We start from the raw sequence: 14,865 nt of genomic DNA, 5'->3' as shown, positions 1-14,865 counted from the left end.
CAAGGAGCAATTATCTTATTGCCAATCTTAATCGCAATCTCAATCTCAAACTTAATCTTAATCTTATCCCTAACATAATCGTAATCTTAGTGTTAATCATATCCTAATCCAAATCACAATATTAGTTATGTTTAATCTTAGACTTAATCTTAATCTTACTAATTATGTTAATCTTAATAATAAACTTAATCTTAATCCTAACCTTAATCTTAATTTTAGTCATAATCTTAATATTAATATTAATCTTAGTCTTAATCTAAGCCTTAATATTAATCTTACCCATTATCTTAATCTTAATCCTAAACGTAATCTTCATCTTAATCGTATCTTAATTTTAATTTTAATCTTATTCTTAATCTGAATATTATTATTATTCTTAATCTTAATCCTTATCGTAATCTGAATCTGAGCGTTAATCTTAATCCTAATATTAGCGTTAATCATTAACGTGGCCAATCACCCCCGCCCTCCCCCTCTCTTTTTCTGTCACTTTTTCGTTACACCCATGTTTGCGTTTACACTCAAGCGAGCGCATAGAAGTTACACTTCAAAAGTATTTACTCACAGAAATCCTGCAGCCTTACGCGCTGACTCGAGCTCCCATTCAAAAATATCGCTTTCCATTCCTCAAATTCACTTTGCATGCCTGAAGCTTCCTTAGTTCGATCCATGTAGGCATTGGATTTTTGAACGCTGTGGCAGTCGATGCCTTTGTAAAAATTAAAAGCCTCCTCTGCTTCAGCCAAACGGTTGCGTTTCAATAAGCTGTGTGGCGTGTCCGGAAAGAAATACAATGCTAGTAGATAAAATATTGGAAACACTACGGCAATGCAGGGTGTTACGTAATAGTTGACTTTGGTGGGCAATATGAAACCAACCAAAACACCACAACTGACAAACATCATGCCCATGGACATGAGAGCACCGCGAATACTGCAATGATTATACAAAATGGGTAGGTATCTGATTAGTACTCGTAAATTCGAACTGAAGTGAAACCAATTACTTTACTTTCTAAATAAGTACTCACTCTACATCTAATATTTCACTGAGAAATATTGGCGTTATCACAAACAATCCACCACTGGTGAGTCCTGCAAAGAAACGACCCGCATATAGATACTCAACACTCTGTGCAAAATAGTTCAATATCCAAAAGAGCTAAGTAGATAGTAAAAGTAATTTGTGAGCGATAATGTACATACATATATAGGGTGTGCAGAGCTGATTACTTAACTCACCATATGTGGAAAAGCCGTTAGGTACATATTGTATTTGCGGGCTAAGCGATTTACGGTTAGGCCAAAAATAATATTTCCACACAAAAATCCAAAAGCGAATGTCGAACCGATCCAGGAAACCTGTTCGACGGTTATAGGTACTTCGAAAGGCGTCTCAGGGGTTTGTAAGATTTGCACAGTCGGCGATACCCAGCCAAAGCCAATTCCATGCGAGAAGTTCAAAATATGACCTGAAGAAAAAAGAAAGCGACAGTGTTTAAAGAAATGTTGTAAACTTAGGCAAAAAAGATGTTAATTTAGAGTTCGAAAATGAGAACGATTTGCATCACCACAAAATATATAAAAAATTAATTAGTGTAAGGTGTAGCTGTTCTCTTCACCAGTTTGATCCTTTGCCGCTATTTTAAAGTACAAATTGTGCCTAATAGGCATCTGAAGTTTCTTGGAATGAAAAATGGTTTTAGGTATTTTCATTTTGCAGGTTACGACATTAATTGCACGAAGAGAAACATGAATAATGATGGCTGGAAAAAAAGGCTTGAGAAGAGACTGAACTTAAAAAGTAGAACTCTCATATCCGCAGTGAATAAAGCGGGGCAATCTTCGTATTAAATCGATAGAACTTCACAGCATATTTAAGATAGTAAGATTATGTCTAAAACGTTTTGTGATCATAACCATGTATTTATCTCGCTCAAAACAATCTAGACTTTCGTGGCACTTCAGAAATAATAAATATTTCTTTGGTGTAGTGGAGTTGCCCGGAATGTCTAGCCATCAAACGGCTTTTGGAGGTTACCCAATCTATCACCAAGAAAAATATCGTCGATGTCTTTCCTAATGTTTGGGTTTCCCTCAGGAAACAGGCCAGTGAGTATTGCAGCAGAGAGCGAAGTTTTTCAAAATTGACTTGTCCAAAACCAAGGAAAATTTTTCACAGCCCAAAGCACGCAAAGTAAACTTCTTGTAAATGATATTCGAAAATTTTGATTGGAAAAAAATTCAAAATTCCCAATATTTTTGCAATACATTCCGAACCGAGGTGGTAACTGATATTGGAAAATTTTGATTGGAAAAAAATTTAAAATTTCTAAATTTCCAATATTTTTACAATACATTCCGAACCGAGGTGATAAACATTACTTTTTATTTTTATTTTATTTATTAAGCAAACAACGACCCTGACGTCATTGCTTCTAAAGCCGGGACTCTATTATTCTTTTACGTTCGAAGAATGAGAAGTTGATTGTTTAAGTAGATTTATGGTCAAATTTAATTATCTCTAATCCCGTTTATAGGCGTAAGCTTTTCTTTGTTGTAACCGGTCCCAATCGATATTGGCTCCTCAGATTTAGTACGCAATCAATCAAAGTCCTCGTTGTCAGCGGTAAGCAAGTGTCTGTTAGAATATACATATGTATGCACCTCCTCGCCAGGTTTTGCAGGTGCGTTCAGTGCTTTTCAGGCTATATTCAGCCTCTATAAAAGCTTGTAGCTGAATATAGTGCTGAGCACCATAGTTTTGGGTTCTAAGTTTGATGGTCGGTAATGTATTTCGTATCGCACGAAATTTTACATCTTCGCGCAAAAGCTGAAAATCATGAAGTCGTAAGTTTTCCGCCTTAGTATTAGTATACCATATAAATTAAAATATACTCGATGTGCACGGAATTTATTTTTGGTCCAACTAACAATTACAAATACCCTAAATAATAAACTTGTATGCAAATTTCCGCGTTCAATGTCGCCTAAAGTTAAAAGAGAACTCTTGTACAACCATTTTAGTCCCATATAAGAAACATATAGACACTACTCAATGTGTGCTATAACAGCCATAAAACACACTTGCCTTCTTATTCTACATATGTATGTACATACTTCAAATATGTCATATATTTATGTCTATGAGATGGTTTCGTCTTAACTCACATGAAAGCGTCACTAGGAGTTGCATGCGTTTTCGTTTACTAAATAACGCAATTTTATTTTTAAACATATTGAAGATTCTCAATTCAAACCGGGAGTGTGGTCTTTTTTTGTATTCTGTAGACTTATTGATTAATTAAAGTGACACTTTCAAATCTTCATCACCCAAGAGTTATGCACATGGCATCGGCTAACTGCACGCACACTCGTCACAATTTGAAATGCAACTGAAACTACATTTGAATATACTTTGTTTTGTGTTTAGTTCAGATACACGAGATTTATCTTCAAAAAAGTAAGTATGTATACAGATGAATGTATGTATTTACATACACGAAAACTGTGTGCTTTACATTAGACCGTGTCGATCGCCATACAAAAGGAAAGATTTTTAAAGCAAACACCAACTATTTGAAAGCTTATGGAGAGTATCTCAAAATGAAATATTTTTTGAACTACTCTAAAAATCCGCTAGAGATGAAGGCGTAGATAATACAGTTTTCAGCAAATGACATTTTCATCAAATTTTTCGATTTATAAATCATATAAAGTCTTTTATATTTTTTATGAATTCGAGTGTATGTATAACTAAAAGCTCTAATCATGAAGCAAGTTTTTTTTTGGCGTTTTTATTCGACCCGCTCTAATGTGCTTACCTGCGAAACCAGCGTTTAGCTTTTGTTTGCTTAAAGTGTGATATAGTGAGGTGATTAGATAGGAAAAAGATAAATATTTAAGTATGCATTTGCAAAAATTCTTATTTGCAAATTATAAATAAAAAAAATGTATAGTATTTTTTTAATGTGTTCTGCAGTTACGTGAGGCAACTATGCTTTGATATGTAGCTAATAAACTCTTACAGGGCAGTTGTGGTAACTTTCAACCCAACACAGTCTTTCGAAGGACAAATCTTTTCAGACTAAAATCAGGAAAGTGTCAAAATGCAAGAGCGTAAGGAAAATGCGCTCACTAAAAGATAATAACAGAAAAAAAGTAAAGAAACGCAAAAATCCAATCATTCAGTCCAAAGAACGGCAACAACAAAACTAATGTCAAATAAAAATAGAAATGTATGTACATAACAGATTCACACAAGCGCAAGCATAATAAACACTTACTAAATATGTATATCAATTCTTTTTTGCCTCCTTCCATTTTCAATCACTTTTTTAGTTTTTAGATTATTCTCACTTTTTCCGTTAATTGAAATTCAGTTGAGTTTGGCACTTTTCAAGATTTTGCCAGAAGATTTAAAAAAATACTTTTTTTACATTTTTAAAATAAAACAAAAAATTAAAAAAAGTATTTAAAAAAGACAGGAATCATTTACACCCTAAGAATTGAATGAATAAATAAAATAAATATATGTATTTCTCTTTTCAATAAAATTTTTAACAATTAAAACAAAATGAAATTAACAAAGTAACAAGAACTTAAATTTAAAAAAAGAAGAAATAAATAAAATAAGTTTCTAAATATTTTATGAAATTGAAAAAAAAAACATATTTTTAAATAAAATCTAAAAATTAAAGTCAGAAGTAAAGAAAATTTAATAAAAAAAGAAAGAAAATAAAAAAGGTTCCTAAAAATTTAACGAAACTTAAAAAAATATTCTTTTTAGAACAATGACATAAATATTACGAGAAAATTAAATTATGAAGCGAAAAATACATAAAATAAGTTTCTTAAAATTAAATGAAATAAAAAAATAAAAAAATTTTAATTAGAAAAAAGAAAAGAAAGGCTGCACGAGAACTTGAACTCAGATCTCTCTAATGGTATGCCCGTGCCTTGCTCACTCGGCCATTGTTCATGTTGGAGGGACGCGTGCTAAATGATAAGTGATTTCTCTCAAAATAGCTTTTCACCATGAGTGGTGAATGAGAAAGCTTTTATGCGAAGTCCTTTGTGCTAGAATAACAAAGGTCCTTCGAACTATCTTGGCATCTGTTTTTCATTTCTTATCGTGGAGACAGTTAGATAAGGGCTATGATAGCGGCTAAGAAATTGATCCATAAAAGTTTGAAAAAAATATTTTTTTGAGGTGGTACCACAGCGAATCTATTTCTTTGTAGAAGTGACATTCAGTATCCTCCGGCTAACTGGCGCTCACTTAAAGGGCTCCCTACATATTTTAACCAACAACTCCCAGTCCCAGTTCAATGATTCCCCTAGTACTTATAGTGTTTTCGTTTCTACCAAAAAATGTCGCCTTGTTATTGCCCCTTTCGCTTTTCGTGTTCGATTCTAAAATAAAGGCAAAAAGTAAGAAAATGTTGTGTTCGTTTCTTTAAATGTCACACTTTTGTAAGACAAAACCGGCACATTCTCTGCCCTTTGAAGCTTTGTCAGCAGCTTGAAGCTTTGTTTACAGGGTTGAATGTATCATCAAACACATTTTGTACCGTGGAATGGCAACAATTTTTGGGGATAAACGAAATCACCATTAAACAAAAACTCGTGCGATATTTCATGCCCAATTAAGCGAACAAAACTGTATTTAGATTTTAACTGTATAGCGAAAAGCGCCGATTAAGATTACTTTTGTAGCACGACTATTTTTTATTTTATTTTTTTCAAATGAATACCTTACTTTTTACAAGATCGTAGCTTGAAACAACAAAAGCCCTGCAAATAGTTATTAATACGATATAACCGATCTCTAACCGAAATAAATATAAATAAAAAAACAAGATTTCACTTTTTATTAATTTTTATTCCTTTCCAATAAAAAATAATTAAATATTTTCTTTGTTCCTTAAAAATAATTTTTAATAACAACATTTTTCTTCCTAATCCTTCTCCATTGATTTGCCTTTAGTTTCTGGCAGAAAAATGTACAGATAAATGCCTGTAATCTCACAAACGCTGGCACAGGAATACATTGTAATTGTGATGCCCAAATTAAAAAGGAAATAGGGAAATAGCTTCAAAGTTATGAATACCAGAATGCTGTTGAATAGCATACAAATCGATAGAGCTTGCGGACGAATCTAGAAAAAGAAAAAAAGAGATTATGGAAAAAATGTTGCAGAAAGATGCTTATCAGTATAGGAAAGGTGAAAAAATCATTCGTCTATGATCATTCGCATTCGCTGTAAAAAAGGGTGACGAAGGTCAAAAATTTGTTAAAGCATTTCCGATGCTTTCGAGCGTACTATTGAAACCAAAATCACAACAAATATTTTGTTGAATGTCTAAAGTTTATCAAATTTCATGAACTTTTTCAATTCAGGGCTCTTTCTGCTCACCTTTGCCGGATGTATTTCAACTACAATTGTGAAGAAAATTCCAAAGATTCCATAAGCCGCAGTGAACACCACCAACATCATAAAAGCAATTGGCACCCAATTGTATGTAGCCTTCGTTTGAGCGTCGGTAAATTGCACGAATGCGCCAAAACTATACATGCCAGCCATCATGCCGACCGCCGAGGATAAAAGCAAAGGCCGACGACCGAAACGCTCCACCAATACGGTGGCCGACAATGAACCCAGTATTTGCACGAATCCCATAATAATGGCGCTAACATTTGGATTCATAGTCGAACCGGAAGCGGCAAAAATATTTGCCATATAATTGATGATTGCAAAACTACCCGACAGCTGATTGAGCAAACACAAGATTGCGGCAGTGAAGAAATTGAAGAGTGTCGCTTTGTTGACTGCAAAGATAAAATGAAATTTGAAATTAAAATTATTTTCGTTGAGCTGAGGCCATAGCTTACAGAAGTCTTTCATCGTGAGTGGCGTTGACAGACCACCTTTCTCAATTGTTGCTCTCAGTTCATCAAATTCGCTAATGGGCGTTGGTGGTGCTGAAGCAGTGTTCTCTAGGTAAGCATGGAACTCGATGCCCTTGTAGAAATTGAAGGAGCGTTCAGCCTCGCCGTCCGCGCTTTAGCAAACACTGTGGCGTCTCCGGTAGAAATGAATTGCCGATCAGATATAGAATGGGTAGTACAACTATGATACAGGGTATGAGGTAGTAGTCCAAATAGCTGGCCATTATGTAACCAACCAACAAGCCGGAACTGAAGAACATCATAGCCATGGCAGTGAGCGCGCCGCGGATGCTGGAAAAGCGTGAAAGGCATAGTAGAGAAAAGCAGAAACCGCGATTGGCGATGATTATTTGGAAATACAAAACGGAAGTATTTCTTATAGATTCCCAAAATAATTGGCTTACTCTTTATCGGAAATCTCGCTTATGAAAATTGGCACAACCAAAAAAATGCCAGCGCTTGCTAGTCCAGCACAGAAACGCGCTTTATACAAATGTTCAACGCATTGCACCAAGTAGTTGAGTATCCAGAAAATCTACAAGAATTTTTTTTCTAATTTTTGTGACACTCAATTTTTCCCATTAAATCGGCTACCTTACCATATGCGGAAAAGCCAAAATGTACATATTTATTTTGCGACCCCACCGATCCAGTGTAAGGCCAAAGAATATATTTCCTGCTATAAAACCCAAACCAAATGTAGAGCCAATCCAGGAGGCAGCTCCTGTTGTGACCGGGAAATCGAGCGGTGACGCAGGTGACTGAAGTATATTTAATGTAGGTGACAGCCAACCCAGTCCAGTGGCATGGGCGAAGGTCATGATGTGCTCTGAAGAGAACAAAAAAAAAACAGTATTTACAAATATTTATTTATCTTCAGCAATAGTTTCCTGGTCTCAAACAATACTAGGCGCTTTCAAAGACGACGTTATTTTGTCTAAGGGAATGTGACACCCCGAAAAAGTTCGTTGTTATTATTTATCGATTGCAATTCTGAATAAAATATATAAGGCGGATCACAATGCTCCAGAAAAATGTTTAGATAAACAGAAAACCTCTCAGTATTCCTTACATATGAACAAAGTAAGATGGAGTGCGCCCAATTTATAATCTGGTCATAAGTTTACCTGGTATCGTCGAACCTCCAAGCAACGAAGAATTAGACGAACTAAGCAAGTAGTGCAACAGGATGATGTTCTATCTCCGATATTGTTTAACTTTTACGTCTCGAAACTTCCTCAGCCAACGGAAGAAGATTCGCTGATTTCTTGCGCTCACGAATTGCCATCCGGAAATTCATGACCTCTGCTCGACGAACTTTCTCTCTGCTTCACCGCATGGAGCCTAACCCTATTTCCGACAAAATCAACGGCGACACTTTTCACCACCTGGATGAAAGAGGTTAGGCTTCAACTAGGCGCTCACGTCGATAACCCACTAGCTTCGTATAGTAAACAACCCGAAAATCCTAAGTGTTACCTTTGATAGCCTGTTTCTCCTTCTCCGCGCATACAACCGCAATTGTCAATAATGTAGAGAGACGCAACAAGGTGGTCACATCACTTGTCGGTAGGGACAAAGACAAAGAGACGTTGTTGGCAACATAAAATTGGCTGTTCGGCTCTGGATTATGCTGAGCCTGTTTGGTCGCCGAGGACTAGTTGGACGCAGCGTACGAAGCTACAGACTTATCAAAACGACGCACTTCGAACAGAGACTGGATGCCTTCTTATTCCGCATGAGCACCATCTGCATAGCGTACCCCCAAATGCTCCCAATAAGGGAGCACAATAAAAAACTCACCAAGCAGTTTCTGGTAAGGTTCTGTAGACTCGAGCACCCGAAAAGGTACTTGTTTAAGAAACAGCCTCCACCCAGGCACATCAGAAGGCATCCTTACATTCCAAACCTACGCTGGACGTATATACGAGCTATCAATGGCATTTATAGAGAGTCTGTGTCCACCTTCTATGACTCTCTTATTGCAAAAGATAAGATTCAGCTTCCACGTTTAGCCATCTTAAGATCTAGTATTTAACCAGACTCGACCACGGCATACCCATGACACCAACCACCTCATCACATGCCCATTTAACACCACTTTACCTCTGGTGCAAACCAGTCGAAACGGCGCATTTCCTCGGCCTACCATTAGTTGAGCTTCACGACAATTATTTATGGACAAACCATCTTGGGCGGCTCATTCTAAAAATTCCCATATCACCAAAAATTAGAGTGAGTGCCCAGCGCTCATTCAGGTGTCATACCGCATTTAAACGGATGAAAATGTTTTCCTCATTGTCAATGAACACTGAAAAATTGCGGGGTTTTAAGCGAATTAAACTCATTTTGACTACATCTAAAAATTCTGCTTCATCTACAGTTATCTGCTTTCTTTTACGGCCACCTGAGATTGAGACAGTGGAATAATGGTCTGGAGTTAGTTGATATACACTTAAGTAAAAATTAGTTAGGCTGGGCAAGTTCGGTTAGAAAACGTGTCCTCTAAGAGCGCTCCAAGAACAGGCGACAGACTATTCCAAACTAATTGCGCGACAATTATGAAGATGTCCTTAATTAAGTTATACAGCAATACAACCCGTAGACAAGTCAAGGTTCAAGAAAAAAGTGAAGACCGCAAAAAGTTTCAGACGGTATTTAAAGCGAAGGCTTTCTCTAGATGAGGGTGAGTCCGCAGTCGATGCGACAAAAGGTTTAGTGAGGAGCTCATATGGAGTGCACAGCGCCCATAAGGCCTTCAACAGATGGCATTAGTAGACGAAAACAGCAGGATACCACAAATGGTGCAACAGATATGGGTTGGTGTAAAATTGAGGCTATCGAGCTTCCTTAGAAACAACCTACTCGATAAATACGAAACTCTTGAAAATATTTTGAGTATGCAGTTTTGTTGTCCATTTAATTTTAGTATAATAAAGTGGAAGTTTAAAGTAGCTGGTAGTTACCATTGATTTTTAACAATTTTATTTTTATTTTTTTTTGTTGCTGACGATGTCAGTAATTTTCTTCTATACAAAACATTCGACAATTTTTTTTATATGGAGAAAATGAGCAACACTTTTAACAAAAAGAATTCCCAAAAATCAGCGATAAGTCGGACCAACTTAAAACTTGCTTTGTATTGTAGATACTAAAATTGAATGGGCTACAAAATATGCAGATATTCAAAATATTGAATACACAAAATCTAGTTAAAAGCCTCGAAAATTTTGTTACATAGTACATACATATGTATACTAGATTTTTACAAAACAAATAATTAAAATTAAAAAATATTAAGATAAATGGTCAAATCTATTCAATATGTGATTGCCGTAAAGTTATGATACGCACTATAGTTACTAGTATTATTTTCCGCAGACAAAAAATTACTGAGGCGCATGAAAAAAATCCTCTTATGGACTGGCGGTAATTCACTTTATTCCAATTTTCACAACTTGAAATTTTTTCTATACTAATCGAATATAAAAAAAAAACACTTTTCGCTCACCTGTTAAAGTAGCGAATATTTGCATGCGGTAGCGTTTGTTTAAAAATGCCAATTTTGGCATTGTAATCATCTTGTATCTGCTGTTGTTTGATATTACTTTTCTAAAAAATTAAGATTGAAATTTATTGCTTAAAAATTTCTCAATTTTGTATTTCCATGCGTAAAATTGCAGCCCAACGCTTCACAGCCAATTTATTTTCCAACTGTTTAATGGTGAAATTCTAACTCTGTCTGTTGTCAGTACTAAATTTGATAAGAAAAGTTTATAGCGATTTGCATAGTGATAATATATTTTTTCTTAGCCAGCAGTGTGGAAGAAAGTAACATCGCTTGCATAGATTTTGTCTGTAAAACAAAATTAATATTTATTGATACATATTCATAATTTATTCAAATTTGATTGCATCGGCGAAGCTTATATTATTAACTATGTATGTACTATATATTAGACTGCACCAGAAAAAAAACTTCCCCGTGACCCTGAAGGAAATTAGTTTTACAAGCATTTCGAATTTTTTTTTTACCGAACGTAGAGGTCGCCTTTTGTAATTTTACCAGGTCTTAAGCTATATACTCGATCCCGTCATTGTCAATTTGGTGACCTGGATCATCGTGATCTCCATTATTTCCGCCATTGGTACCATTCAACAGAGCGGAAAAAAGTTCATCCTATAATTTGAATATGGCTCTGAGCATCAGGCATAAGTTCCCCAATTTCGTAATTTCAGCAATACTTCGCGGTCTGATTACATTTTCTAGAGTTTCTCATGTACCATAAATTTTTCATATACATACATACATCTTTGCTGATGCATTCACCCACCCCTGTTTATCATGGTTTATCGTTTTGCATTCGAATTGCATTGCTTTATCACTGAGTCGGATAATTACTTTAGATTATCTTATGTGTGCATGTACATACATATGCTCACGAACTTCAAGATATTAACATTTGATATGCATACATAGATAGCTACAAGTACATATGTATAATGATTGCGCATTTTTATTAAACATTTGCTGATAACAACATGAATTGTGTGAAAAATAACAGCTACAAAAATTAATTTGTTTATTTATTTGTTTAATATTAGCTATTCATTATTTTGTTTGCGAGCAGTGTTGCCGCGTAAAAATTATCATCCAATAATCTCACATTAAGTGTGAGAAAATAAGAAACTACCGATATAATATGTGCGCTTAGTTAAACTGTAAGTTTTTCTATATTATATTAAATTTTATATTGGGGACTTCTCTGGCTGAAAAATTTGCTTAACGAAATACTCTATACGAAAAGAACTCAACATCTAAACACTTTCTCACGAGCCTTCAGCGAAACCTGCACATGACATAACTTTCGCTTGTACATATGTATGTATGTATGCATTAGGGCTGGGCAATTATTCGATTACTCGAACAAATTGGGCAATCAGTTATTCGATTAATCAATTACTAGAGTAATCAAGATATTGATTATTCACAATGATGATTAATCGAGCTACTAAAATACGATTACTCGAAAAATGAATTTTGCACGTTAAAGGAGTTTGTATATGAAAAAATATTTCATTTTAATTTTTGAAAACAGAGACGTTTGATTTCAAGTATCAAGGAACTTCCACAACTTTATATGTATATAGCAGGGTTGTTGCGAATATTATTCCGAAATAAAAGTCCTTTCCGGATAATAAACAAACCGACTTTCGAAATTAAACAAATTTGGTATTATATGAAAGAGGAATAAAAAAGCTTTTAAACAGAAATAATTTATAATAAAAATAATTTAATACTAAAGAAATGCATCCACCTGACACAAGGTTTGTTCTATGGTACTTGATTAACAATTTTTATTGAAATATTTTTAAATATGTGGCTTTCCTCGTTTAGACATTTCAGTTATAAAGATATTAAAGTCCTCTTTAATTTGGTACCAAACTTGTTTGATTTGGTATCCGGAAAGGACTCTTATTTCGGAATAATATTCGCAACAACCCTGGTATATAGTATTTTAATCGAATAATTGAGTTATTTACTTTATGATTGATTAAAATTTTGAATAACCAATTAATCGCACAGCCCTAGTATGCATACGTATATATAAAATAAACAAAAATTTAAAACAATAGATTTAAACAAAGAAGTTGCTTAATTTAATTCACTTAATCAAATGTGCGAAAAATAAACAATGCATTTGCTCTCAGCGTGAAAGAAAAGTACAAGAATGAGAGAAAAGGCACCAACATATGTACGTTAGGGTCGTCCAAACATGAATGTGAAAAAGTAAAGTCGAAATTTTCATGCTGGGGGAACGAAACAAACGAAAATATACCCGTATTTTTTATTTATTTTTTTTTTTTAATATTTAGAGGTCGCTCAAAGCGCTCAAAGTTTTCCATGTATTTGAAATGGGTAAAAAAACACATTTCTTAGAAATAGTAGACAACTCTTGAAAATCCATATTTTTCGATCGGAAAATTCTCTTTCTCTTAAAGGGATTTTATAATAATAATACCCAATTAACCATTTCTTCATGGTAACTACATTTTATAGGTCCGCGAAAACTCCCCAACAAAATTCCAGAAAATGCGTGATAAATAAAAAATCTTTAGTATTAACAAATGGTTAAATAAACAATTGGGTATCATTGTTGGTAGAGAACTAGAGTTTTTCGATCGATTTTCAAGAATTCCATACCATTCCTACGAAAAGTCGTTTTTCCCATATAAAATACTTTGAAAGCTTTGAGCGCTTTGAGCGACCTACATATAAATATTTTTTGATTTCAAAATTTAAAAAAATAGGATACTATTTTTTTCCATATAGAAGAATCCTAGACCACCCTAATGTACCTGCATACATTCATGTATATGTATGTACATGCAGTGCCGGCCACTTAAAAAGCGCATCCTTCTGATCCTCAGTATTAACAGTTTTTCTTTATGTTATTTAATATTCACTAACCTTTTTTTCACAATTTGGGCTTTGACGGCAAATATTGCGTAACTAATTTGTTGAATTACACTGGATCACAAATTTTAGTTTTGTTTTTGTTCTTCATACGACACCATCCAATTCCTAAGTAGAATTGCTCGGTAATTCCGAAAAACGAGTATTTATGTTTTTCTATGGAAACGTTTTCTAGATATTTGCAATTTACTGTTATTCAGCTTAAAAGAAAAGAGTGGTTCCACTTAATCACCTGTATATCTTACGAACCAATCGAACAATCGTAAAATGAAATACGGCAAATGAAAGCCAATTAAATTCTCCATACACCCTATAGTTATACGTCACTTTTCGATAGGCCTAATAGTTTCTGAGAAATAAATTAATAGCTCCAGATTTTACAGGGGAAATATAAAAAATAGCGACAGTTTTGTTTTTATTATTTTTTTTTTGTTAATTAATTTCTCAGAAACTGTCAGGCCTATCGAGAAGTGATGTATACACAGTTTATGGAGAATTTCATTGGCTTTAATTTCGTATTACGATTGTTCAATTGGTTCAATTGTCAATACTGAGGATTAAAACGGGGCGCTATTCAAATGTCCGGCACTGTATTTATGCTTACATATATGTGTATATGTTACCTAGTACATATTATATAATTTACTGGAACAAGTGCAATTTAACTTTTAACCACATTTTGAAGATGACCTCGTGTTCAGTAGATTTAATTTTATTTATTTCTTTTAATAGCTCTTTTTATTGTGCTAAGCTCTTTAATATTTTTTATTTCGCTTTTACGATATACATTTGCTCGTCAGCCATTTAGACCTAACTTACGGCACACTTGTTGTTGGTTGTTAGTTAAGACGTTTTTTAGAAAATAGCTAATTTATTTATGTACATCTGTTTTAAAATAGGTAGACAGCAAGTACTGCTATTAATTCGTTCCTACGGTTCCAAAGAAAAAAAATTATCGATTGCTATAGGGTTTCATTTAATTAAAAGCATATTGGTATTTGGTGAGAAGAAGTAGAGGATGCTTTCCATTTCCAGACAACCGGTCAGGTACGAGCAGGATTTTTAATTTCGACCAAACTCAAATGCATTGTTTGTTGGTCCAAATAATGAGACACGTATTTTTTCTTTTGGCTCGGAAAAATTTTTCAGCCGAATTAAACGCGATTTTGTTTTTCAGGCAAAAATCGATTATTCGAAATGACAGTGAGAATTTNTTGTTGTTTGTATCAAATATATATTAGAACACACTTTCCACTATACAGTTTCGATTATAAAAAGCGCGGAAAATGTGATTTTGTATTTCGAAACTGTATGGTGGAAAGTGNCTGTTTTTTTTTCTCTCAAACTTTTTTACCAGGAAAGAGACACTTTGAACTACAATCAATCCAAATCGCTAATAGCGAAAATTTTTTTTTCTGAGTTATGATTTTTTATAG

The 14,865-nt window shown here is 34.2% G+C and overlaps 1 protein-coding gene and 1 pseudogene across 1 annotated transcript; both read right to left on the bottom strand.

Annotated features, from left to right (window-relative positions):
* Positions 1-565: 565 nt before the first annotated feature.
* LOC108378412 (facilitated trehalose transporter Tret1-like) lies at positions 566-3,237 on the bottom strand (the record flags this gene model as incomplete). The annotated part of the gene is made up of 4 exons (XM_017634710.1): positions 3,171-3,237; positions 1,242-1,471; positions 1,031-1,161; positions 566-933 (listed from the first exon to the last, which is right to left on the bottom strand). Coding segments are annotated over exons 1-4 (796 nt in total), but the record flags the coding sequence as incomplete, so codon positions are not given.
* Positions 3,238-5,891: 2,654 nt separating this feature from the next.
* LOC108378413 (facilitated trehalose transporter Tret1-like) lies at positions 5,892-10,576 on the bottom strand (annotated as a pseudogene).
* Positions 10,577-14,865: the final 4,289 nt, after the last annotated feature.

This window comes from Rhagoletis zephyria, unplaced genomic scaffold, assembly GCF_001687245.7.
Source record: "Rhagoletis zephyria isolate East Lansing unplaced genomic scaffold, Rhagoletis_zephyria_1.1 Rzeph_scaffold_14058, whole genome shotgun sequence".
In the NCBI taxonomy this organism is placed as follows: Eukaryota; Metazoa; Arthropoda; class Insecta; order Diptera; family Tephritidae; genus Rhagoletis; species Rhagoletis zephyria.
The sequence above is the reverse complement of the archived record's forward strand: the minus strand, read 5'-3'. Positions and strand labels throughout refer to the sequence as shown.